The sequence below is a fragment of the Myripristis murdjan genome, chromosome 3 (assembly GCF_902150065.1).
Source record: "Myripristis murdjan chromosome 3, fMyrMur1.1, whole genome shotgun sequence".
In the NCBI taxonomy this organism is placed as follows: Eukaryota; Metazoa; Chordata; class Actinopteri; order Holocentriformes; family Holocentridae; genus Myripristis; species Myripristis murdjan.
In genome coordinates this window covers 20,075,670-20,086,347 of record NC_043982.1, presented here as the reverse complement: position 1 = coordinate 20,086,347, position 10,678 = coordinate 20,075,670, and the positions used below count along the sequence as shown (strand labels likewise).

The 10,678-nt window shown below is 43.0% G+C and overlaps 1 protein-coding gene across 3 annotated transcripts in view; it reads right to left on the bottom strand.

Annotated features, from left to right (window-relative positions):
- Positions 1 to 14: 14 nt before the first annotated feature.
- adcy7 (adenylate cyclase 7) overlaps positions 15 to 10,678 on the bottom strand; it is a 124,028-nt gene continuing 113,364 nt past the window's right edge. For 2 of the 3 annotated variants that reach the window (XM_030078613.1, XM_030078626.1), the window contains exons 23-27: positions 6,719 to 6,865; positions 6,294 to 6,401; positions 4,732 to 4,846; positions 1,686 to 1,810; positions 1,249 to 1,395 (exon numbers count right to left, since the gene is read on the bottom strand). In XM_030078613.1, coding sequence (XP_029934473.1) covers positions 1,249 to 1,395; positions 1,686 to 1,810; positions 4,732 to 4,846; positions 6,294 to 6,401; positions 6,719 to 6,865 — 642 coding nt within the window. Of the gene's footprint in view, positions 1,396 to 1,685; positions 1,811 to 4,731; positions 4,847 to 6,293; positions 6,402 to 6,718; positions 6,866 to 10,678 lie in introns of all 3 variants that reach the window. The other variant, XM_030078620.1, reaches the window with a different exon arrangement.

Genomic DNA, 10,678 nt, shown 5'->3' with positions numbered 1-10,678 from the left:
TACTACAAATGGCAAATGTATGAAACCATTTATTCTGTAACTGTACAAAATTCAAACTCACATTTGTTCACATGAAGGCCAATACATTATGTAACCATAATTACAGACAAAATGGCAGTTGAGCGGTAAGGCCACAAGACGAATCAAGTTTTGAGGCGCAGACAGCGATGCAGATCACTTCAGATGATCATTAGAGCTGTTGTCACAAAACCAGCCTCAGCAGACTGGTAGTAACGTCTAAATAGACTCAAAGACACCAAGGAGACAGATTCTTCCATAGCAGCATGTATGCAGACAGGCAGCCTAAGACACACTGGAGGTTGATGTTGGTTAATCTATAAAGAATAAAAAACAACTGGCAGAGGACAACATACAGAACATGGATTTGTGTATTTCCTCCTGAAACTCCTTAGCAAATACCCTGTCATACATGAAATGTTAAATGGCTGTTACTGGCTGGAACTGGTCAGAATTAGCAGAAAATTATTATACACCTAAACCTAACTTAGACCTCACAGGAGAACTGATTCTTAACTTTAATTAGAGACAAAAAAAACAAAAAAAAAACTGTATAAAGTGATTTTTTTTTTAATTATTATTTTGCACCATCATATTTGTCCAGTCTGTCTCTGACATTCAAACAGGAAGGCCTTACACACACCTTGCCCATTACACAGTAACAGAGCAGAGTGTCCACAGCTCATCGAACAGGAAAACCATACAGTACAGGCTTCAACATGTGATCCTAAGAGCATACTTCGTATTTCAGATTTAGAAGCGTGTTTCATTTTTCAAAGAATTTTCTTCAGCAAGTACACAACTGTATTTGGCGTTAAGTACAACACACAATTTGTCCATCACAAACATCTAAGTTATAGACAGAGAAGTACAAAAGTGACTGACCACTGGACATGAATGTGTGTTTGAATAGAAAATAGATGGCAAGTGTATGTACACCTTTCCAGCATGCAATCCACGACTGCCAAATCCTGACAATTCGACACGTCCCAACCACAGTGAGAACGCACTCCCTCCGAGTCCTTAATCAGGCTCCATATTTTGAGTCGGCACCATCACAGAAACAGTGCAATCAGGTCTGTCTGAACACTTGCAGTGTCTCCACTTGTGTACATGAGTGTCTGTGAAAGTCGGCTGTGCCAGCAGACCCCAGGCTTAGAGTGTGTGTGTGCGTTTGTGTGTTTGTATGTGTGTGTGTGTGTGTGTGTGTGTGTGTGTCCCAGCCTGGCCTCAGCTCAGGCCCATGCCCTGCTGCTTGCTCATGTCTGTGCACACAAAGAAGGTCTTCAGCTCCCCTTTGCCCTTGACGCTGATGAGACCTCGACACTCACAGGAGTAGCCCAGCTTCTGCAGCACATCTGACGTCTCCTCAGTAACCTGGAAGTAGAGACGGGGACATGTCAGACATGGCTGCAGCCACAGCCGTCAAAACATCAACAAATTCAACTCTCTTTTTTTGTGCGTGGTTCCAGTAACATTTCGGGGTGGTACAACAAACACAGAAATGCACAGTTGTCAGGCTAACAACAAGGCCATTTTTTTTAGCTCCTGAAAAGCTGACACGCCTAATGAAAGCGTTATGTTGGTAGAGTTTCTGTGTGATGTGAAAGCTAAACAGGTACAGTTAGCAGTTAGTCTCTGCCGTTATTGGACAGTGGTGAGGGTACCTGTATCTTTCCCAGCTCGCCAGTGCTCTCCATCCTGCTGGCCACGTTGACGGTGTTGCCCCAGATGTCATACTGAGGCTTCCTCGCACCAATCACCCCTGCTATCACTGGGCCGTGATTTATACCTGTCAACACCAACAGGCTGGGTCAGGAGCTGCACAACCAACTAGACTCAATCTAAAAAAATATATATATATAACTACTTTGACTATCTCTGCACCTAATAATTAATTTGTTGGTTGTTGGTTAATCTATCAATTATTTTTTCTTAGTTGATTAACCATTTAGTGTATAAAGTTGTTTAAAAGGATGGCTTATGAGTTAGCAGTTGAATGTAAATGGCTCTTACCAATGCACTCAAGAGCTAGAGCAGGACAAATAAAAAAGCCTTTATTAACCCGTCTGTGAGCCACTGTGTTTCGACCAAGCCATCTTCATCTTCATCCTCCACCCTGATAAAGACCTGCTTGGTAACACATTGGCTCACAGCTATGTTAATAAAGAGTTTTTAATCTGTCCTCCACCTTCATCACCTTGTTCTTCAGTGCCTTGGTAAGAGTGGATCCAGCTGCATTTTTATGAGTTACATACTGTCTGTCCTGTTTTCCAATGAGCGCCAAGTTCACTGCACGTCTTTCTACCAGAAACAGTGTTCGTCTCTGCATGAGCCCCCACTTACATCTCCTGTGACACCCTGTTTGAGATTTGTATTTGATAAATCACTGATAAATGTTTCTTCTGCAAGACAGAGTTCAGGAACTTCCTACATTTGATCAATGACTAAAATGATTAAACAATTTAAAAAATTCTAATGTGTGTGTGTATATATATATATATATATATATGTGTGTGTGTGTGTGTGTGTGTGTGTGTGTGTGTATGTGTGTGTGTGTGTGTATCTATCTATCTATCTATCTATATATATATATATATATTATTACAAATTATTATGTATGTGTATATGTGTATATGTATGTATATATGTGTGTGTGTGTATCTATCTATCTATCTATCTATAGATAGATAGATAGATAGATAGATAATACTTATAATTACAAATTATTATGATTAATTTTCTACCAATTGACTTATCATTCCAGCAATGTGATTAGTCAGTACCAAAAACAAAATTGGAACTTTTCTAACAAAATGATTTATGATCATGGTGCAAAAATGAGTACACCCCAATGAATGTCTTAGGAACAAAACCTGATTAAATTCTAATTAATAGGAGTTTACCAACTGATGAGTCTAATTGATCATCACACAGGTGGCTGCCAGATAATTGACAATTAAGGCTGGTATTTAAGAGAGAAAATCCACTCCCATTCAATACTGACAAAAACAGCACCACAAGGAAGAGAAATGTACCAAGACTTGACAAAGAAAATAATTTCTTTGTACAAAATGGTCAAGGTTACAAGAAAATGTGTTCAGCATTGTTAGTAAGTTGAAATACAGTAGCAAAAGTGATTCTAAAAAAAAAAAAAAAGAGGCGTCCAGGCCTCCACATAAGCATTTTGTGGTGAGGAGAGTTGAAGATACTCAGCATGCCAGTTCCCCACAGTTCGCTAAAGCATTAGAAAGTCAAACTGGAGTGAGTGTTTCGCGTGACACACCACAACACTGCAGAGGAGCAGCATGCATGGGTGTGATCCAGGAAGAAAGCCACTGCTGAAGCCCAAGCACAAAAGCCCGTCTAGCATTTGCCTCCAGGATCTGAAAGAGTTTAAGTTCCAGGAATGGAGAAAAGATACATTTTTGTAACACCTCCTTTGAATAAAATGTCTTATTTTCTTATCCTAATGATGTTAGGTGAGCACTTTTATGTTAATAAAATAAATGTTTCATAAAACTCAGTTTTGCCAAAGTACAGTGATTTGTTCTCATATTCACTGAGAAATGGATAAAAGTCATTTTTCAAAGGGGGTGTACTCACTTATGCTGAGCACTGTATTTATATTTGTAGATATAACCATTTTGTTGGTTTTGCTACTCTATTAATGACTAATACCATATAATAATTATCCAGTTCATGAAAGCTTTTTCCATTTGCTGTTCTAAACATCTAAACACCTTTACATGACAGTAAAGAGTACTGTGGTGTGTCTACTGTAAACAGAAACAGCATTTTTCTGAGGACAAAACATACATGTCAGAAGGAATATTAGAAACCCCAGTGTACAATAAGTGGCTTTATTATTATGGCAGTCCAGAGCCTCAATGGAGAACAAAATATCAAATTAATGACACCAAAGGTGATGCCAAACTCCAGAAAAAAAGAATCGTGGATTATCACCTTTTGCACCTAAACCTTTTGTAAGGTAAACTGAGGCGGGCCTTCTCAGAGCACTGGCAAAAAATTGTTATCACAAATCAGTCAAAGGAATGACACACTTACTAAACACAACTGCTCTTTAAACAAAGAAAAAACTTTCAAAAGGGGAATTCAGAGGATTTGATTTCCCAGTCATGGTGTTTTAAGATAAGAGTGCCGTTGAAAATGGTTTATACCAATCTCTGTGCAAACTGAGTGTTTGCACAGAGATTGGTATAGTTATGTGTGTTTTTATCTCCCAAGAATTGTAGATGTTTTATCTGAGACTTGGAGATCTCAAGATCTTGGGGTGACTGTATGTCAGGACTGCAGACACAACAGGTTTTGTCTAAAAGTATCAACTGTATGTGAACAGCTTGTGTATACACTTAACTTCCAACATTTTAGGAAGACAGCTGGTACATTTATCCAGACAAATGTATGGAGGGCAGATTTAACCTCGCCTACGGTGATATAATTCTGTTCCAAATCATATTTAACAACAAAAATCTTCTCAGATGGGGTTACACAGATCAAAATCTAGGAAACCAAGATGGTTTGAATCTTGGTAGTATTTGAATGCCTTACACACACAGCATAACCAAGGAAACGTGTGATGTTAACGTTTCAGCACTTACAGAACTTGATGAGGTACAGAGCAGATTTTCCTCAATGAAATGTGCTACATTTAAGCTGAAGCTGCCACGAGGCTACAGTATGTGTACTCACCCACGCGGAGCCGAAAGCTGTTGAAGGAATGTCGGTTGATGCCATCCAGCTTGCCAATTAAAGCGATGGCAAACTCCACCATGTTCCCTATTTGGGCCTGCTGCCTCTCCTTGTCCTGAAGCAACACACAGTCACAGCCGAGTCACTCAACACAAAATGTCACTTGATTACTTTAGTGACAAGCCAATAAGCATGTGTTATACATTAGCATAACAACTTCTCTTTCAATAAAATGAGAGTTTTTAGTCCTATTTGGTGCTGCACACAGTGTAACTAAAATGACATCACTTAATATTTATGGAACCAGATTGGTGGGATTTACCACACTGAGGTTAATGATGGCAGTGATACTGCTAGGTATCACTACTGTAGGTATGTCCCTGAAGCAATCTGAATCCTCACTGACACCTATGTCCCTAATTTAGTTCAACAGTTTAGCCAACCACTGGGGAACAGTGGTTGGCCACAGGAATGAGATTATTCACGATGGAAAACATCCAGCACATCTTCTCTTGTGGTTTGCTTACATTAGTGCTCATGTTACTGAGTTTACAAATAACAACAGCATCCAGCTGCAGCCCCTGACATGCTGGGAATGCCCATGGTGTGTCAGAAGCAGAAAAAAGCTAATAAAAGACAAATGTGACTCTTGTCAGCAACCACTTAATATACTTACAACAGACCTGTGTCAGATTAACGGGACAATAAAATTAGCTATAAACATTAATTTTACATCATGGTCACTGTGAATCTGATTGGCTGCAGGGTGTCCTTATAAACTGTATTTTGGGACATTTCAAGCAGACCATATCAACAGTTTAATCCACTATCCTATATCAGTACTTAATATATCAAAAGCTAACCATAACAATTAAAGTAACAATGACACCAATTGTGTACGTGAAGCGAGTCTTAGTTAAGCTAATATTGTGATTTTCCCTCCAGCAGTTTTGTGTAGATATCCTTTGTATTTAACCCATTTTGGCAAATCCACAATGCCCTTCACAAATTGATGGTGGTGATGCTGGAGAAAAGGTCAAGGGGTCACCGAGTGTCAGTAGGGTTCAACCTCTGGAGAACATGAATGTGTAGAACAAATTTTAAAGGTTTCAAATAAAAGTTAATCGAGGTATTGTGATCAACACTTTAACAAGGGATACATTGACAGTGATAAAATGAACACCAAGAAAACATGTTTAAGGTGCTCCATGCAAAACTGAGGGTAGTTATACGCAAGAGCCATTTACATTCAGCTGACATAAACATGGAATGAGCACACAATTTATCAGTGAACCATCAAATTTCACGCTTATTTCTTGGTTGTTGATTTTTTTCTCAGTTGAGTCAAGTTACAGGTTCTCACTTCAGTGCAGTTTTGCACAGTGCACCTTACAAATAGGTATTCTTAAGAAGAGTTATTGACAACTTAAATGACAATATCTGGATTGTCCTGATATAGTAAACCCCACCCATCTGGAGCTTCATATAGATTAAAAATAAATGCTCAGACACTGTAATGCTGATTTAACCCTGCTGTGGCTCTGGTCCAATGCTCCAACTACCTGATTATTCTCCTGGCCAGGAGCCCCGCTGAGCCCTGCAGCAGCCATGTACGTGCTGCCAATTGTCTTGATCTTCTCCACACCGCTGAACTTTGGCTTGGACAGCAGCTGTTGGGTTTAGGAAAAACAGAGCAGAAATATGAGTCATTTGGGCATTTTGCCTGATTAGTCATTGATTCCTTCTTTCATCATGTATTTATTCCTACTGGCATTTACATTTTAGAAATTTATCTGACAGTCATAAAGGGGGACTTGACTCCAAGTGTAGAAAAAGCTAAAATTCCTAAAGAACCAACATTAAAAGCAACCACCAGGAAGGAATGAAAGAATCAGACGCTCAGCACAGAGATGTAATAAAATAACACTTGGTAATAAAAGACTGTAAAAAGTTGAAAGAGGTTCTTCTCTCTCCTGTTTCTCTTGACCTCGTCAAAGTCGGCAATGATCTCATTGAGAAGCCTCAGACATTCCAGGCCTTCCTTGTTGATGTCGCACTCTGTGTAAAACTCTTTGAAATCCGGTACCGAGGCGAACATCACACACACACAGTCATAGGACTTGTAGTAGAGGTCCTATTGAACAAAAAGAAAAACCCAAGAAGCACCATTAGTGATTTCACCAAACAAGAGTTTAGAGTTATCAGCCAGACACGGAAAGTAACTAATCACAATTAGTTGCCATAATTGAGCAAGGTCTCTTCTTTCTTTAAGTAACTAACTTTTTGACTACACTTACCTTTCCTGCAATATCATTTCAAGAATTTGCTCCAACTTTTATATCAGCAAATTGTTTTAGACATAAGATTAGTGAATGCGTAACACAACCATTCCTGACTCAGTTAGTACAAGCTCTGCTGATATAATTAAAAAGAGATACTCAAACAAACTACACAAACTTTGAGCTGAAACACTGAACTGATAACGATTAAGCAAATTGTTTACAAGTACCATACCTAAATAAGTAATGATTAAAGTAGAGCATTTTAAAGCATGCAGAAAATGCTCCATTTGAAATCTTATTTGAGCAAACAGGTACTCTTACAGAGTCAAGTACAGTTTTTATTTGAGTAAAATATTTCTACTTGTGAAAGATATTACAGTACTCGTTCTACCTATAGTTGCTGCACATGTAATGAAGATGAAGTGGCCAACGCACACACAAACACACACGAATGACAGAGCAAATGTTTGCTGTTGGCAAGAGACACTGGAAAGCATGAGAACAGAGAGCCACTTCTGACAAAGCCTGGGTTTTAGGTCAGGCCAAAATGTGAGATATGACAGAACATGTCATCAGTTTTCACCTCTACAAGAGAGCTGCTGTCAAAAATATCTTAATGACCCTTACCATACCTCTCACACACTTCCCCTCTTGAGACATATAAGTGATCTGTCAATGCAAGTACTGTGCTTCATGTCATGTGCTTATATCGAGATGTGAGCCAGCCACTGGCGACAAAAAATAACCACACATATAATTCCCACAAGAAAGCCTAATGAGGTAAAACGATGAGTTACGAATGTAACTACGGTTCTATGAGTCCCGAATGACCGCCAGAGGCGGTGCTTTAAGCACTGAATAGTCCCTTCGCGCATGCGCAGTTCGAGTATGTATACCAAAAAAGTCACCTGTGACACCTGGATGACCCGGAAAGGGTATAAGTTCCGGGGTCAACCGGCACATCATTTCCTACAGAAACTTCTCGCGTGATCACGAGGATTCTGAGTGACTGAGCGCTCTGGCGGTCATTCGGGACTCATAGAACCGTAGTTACATTCGTAACTCATCGTTCTATTTCGTCCCTTCTGACCGCCAGAGGCGGTGCTTTAAGCACTGAATGACTTATACCAAAAGTGTCACGAGGAATCCTGACTACAAACTCATTGAGCAGAATCAAGGACTCCAGTAGGAAGGCTACACCCAGTGGATGGGGTAATAGCCGCAATACCCTGTGGGCCCTGGTAGCTACAGAAACAAGGTCGAGGACCGGGACCATAATCGAAAAAGAATACCTCACTGCGCAGAACCTGAGGATTCTGGCTGGAGAACAACTCCTAATGGAGGAGGAGTGGCCACGTTCACCCTGTAGAACCTGCAGAATGTGCTTGGTGATGACCATGAGGCAGCTGCACAGATGGTCCCTAGAGGTACGCCTCTCAGGGCCGCCCATGATGTGGATATGCTCCTTGTTGAATGACACTTCACAGCAGGTGGCAGAGAGCGGTTAGCCAACATGTAAGCGTGAGCGATGACATCCACGACCCAATGGGAGAGACGCTGCTTAGAGAGAGCAGAACCCTTCTGAGGCCCACCATGACAAATAAAGAGTTGTTCGGACTGACGAACACTTGCAGTAGCAGCAATGTAGGTTTTGAGTGCCCGTACCGGGCACAACAGTTCCGGTTCGTCCCCTCCATCCCCTACTGGGGGGTTGAACCGCGTGAGCCTTATAGGCTGATTCAAATATGACCGAGACAGCACCTTTGGGAGAAATGACATATTTGGCCAAAGAGTGACAGTCGAATCATCATGGTTCCATCGTAAACACGAAGCACTTACCGATAGAGCGTGCAGCTCACCAATGCGCTTTGCTGACGTGATGGCCAGCAAGAAAGCAGTCTTGTAAGCCACCCATTTCAACTCCGCTTGAGCCAGAGGCTCAAACGGAGGCTGGCATAAGGCATGGAGCACCAGGGAGAGGTCCCATGCCGGAACTCTCTGGGATATTGGGGGATGCAGCCTCCAGGCCCCCTTCAGAAAAAGGGACACCAGACTGTGACCCCCCACAGTGTTATTGTCCACTCTGGCATGATGACACGAAATAGCAGCTACATACACCTTAAGAGTTGAAGGAGACCTGCCCTTGTCCAAGAGAGACTGCAGGAACTCCAGGACCGTCGGTATTGAGCAATTAACTGGGTCCGCCTTCCGACCTGCACACCAGTTACTGAATAGCTTCCACCTATTGTCATACTGCAGACGGGTGGATGATGCCCTGGCATTCAAGATGGTTTCCCGAACAGCATCGGGACAGCCGCTCAGCAACGACTCGGGCCCTCCAGTGGCCATACCCACAGCTGGAGGTTCTGAGGATTGGGATGCCAAATCTGCCCCCCCAATTGAGACAGCAGGTCTTTCCTGTAGGGGAGGCGCCAGGGTGTACCGCAGCACAGTCTGTGAATGAGAGGGAACCATGTCCTTGCTGGCCAGAAAGGGGCCACCAGTAAGAGTCTGTGACCATCCTGAAGGACCCTCTGAAGTGTCGGCCAAATCAGAGGAAGCGGAGGGAATGCATATAACAGGGTCTTTGGCCAGGGGTGAGCCAGCGCATCCTGGCCAAGAGGGCTGGTTGTCTCCATCAGAGAAAACCAGAGGGGACAGTGGGTCGTCGCTTCTGAGGCGAAGACATCCACTTCTGCTCTGCCGAAGAGACCCCAGATAGTGCGTACCACCTCTGGATGAAGGCGCCACTCTCCAGGTGGAGGCTTGTGACGTGACAGGAAATCCGCCAACTGGTTTTGCTCCCCTGGGACATATACTGCCCGCAGACTGGTCAGTCGGGGGGCTGCCCATGTCAGGAGCTCCTGTGACACCTGCAGTAGCTGTGCAGACTTGGTGCCGCCCTGGTGATTTATATGATAAACTGCCGAGGTGTTGTCCGACCGTATGAGTACATGTCGTCCTCTCAGATACGGCAGAAAGTGCTTCAAGCCCAGATGTACTGCTCGCAGCTCTAGCACATTGATATGTCTGGCTTGATCTCGTACGGGCCACTGACCTTGAGCTATTCGGCCTTTCCACACTGCACCCCATCCTAAGGGGCAGGCATCTGTGGCAACAACCTCTCGCCGAGAGGGAATAGAGCCCATGGGAACACCCTTGGACAGATAGGCCCTGTCCCTCCATGGAGCTAAGGCAAGGATGCATTGCCGAGACACCCTGATTTTTCTGTGTCTGTGTCGCCTTATGTCCAGGTGGAAGCTGTTCAGCCATTTCTGCAGAGGGCGTAGCGACAGCAAGCCCAACGGAACAACGGCCGATACTGACGTTAGTTTGCCCAAGAGGCGTTGGAACATGACAAGGGGCAATGATCTGCCTCTGCGGAACAGAGAGAGCAGGTGAAGAATGTCGTCCACACGTTGAGGGGACGGGCAAGCCTTCATGGTCAGTGTGTTTAATGCCACACCGATGAAGACCGTAGACTGAGAGGGCTCCAGGCAACTCTTTTCTGCGTTCACTTTCAGGCCTAGTTGGGAAATGTGAAAGAGAAGGTGATCCGTGTCCTGAACCACTTGAGTTCTGGATGGAGCACAAACCAGCCAGTCGTCCAAGTATGGCAGAACCTTTACCCCTTGAGACTGCAGGGGTGCCAGGGCCGCTGCCAT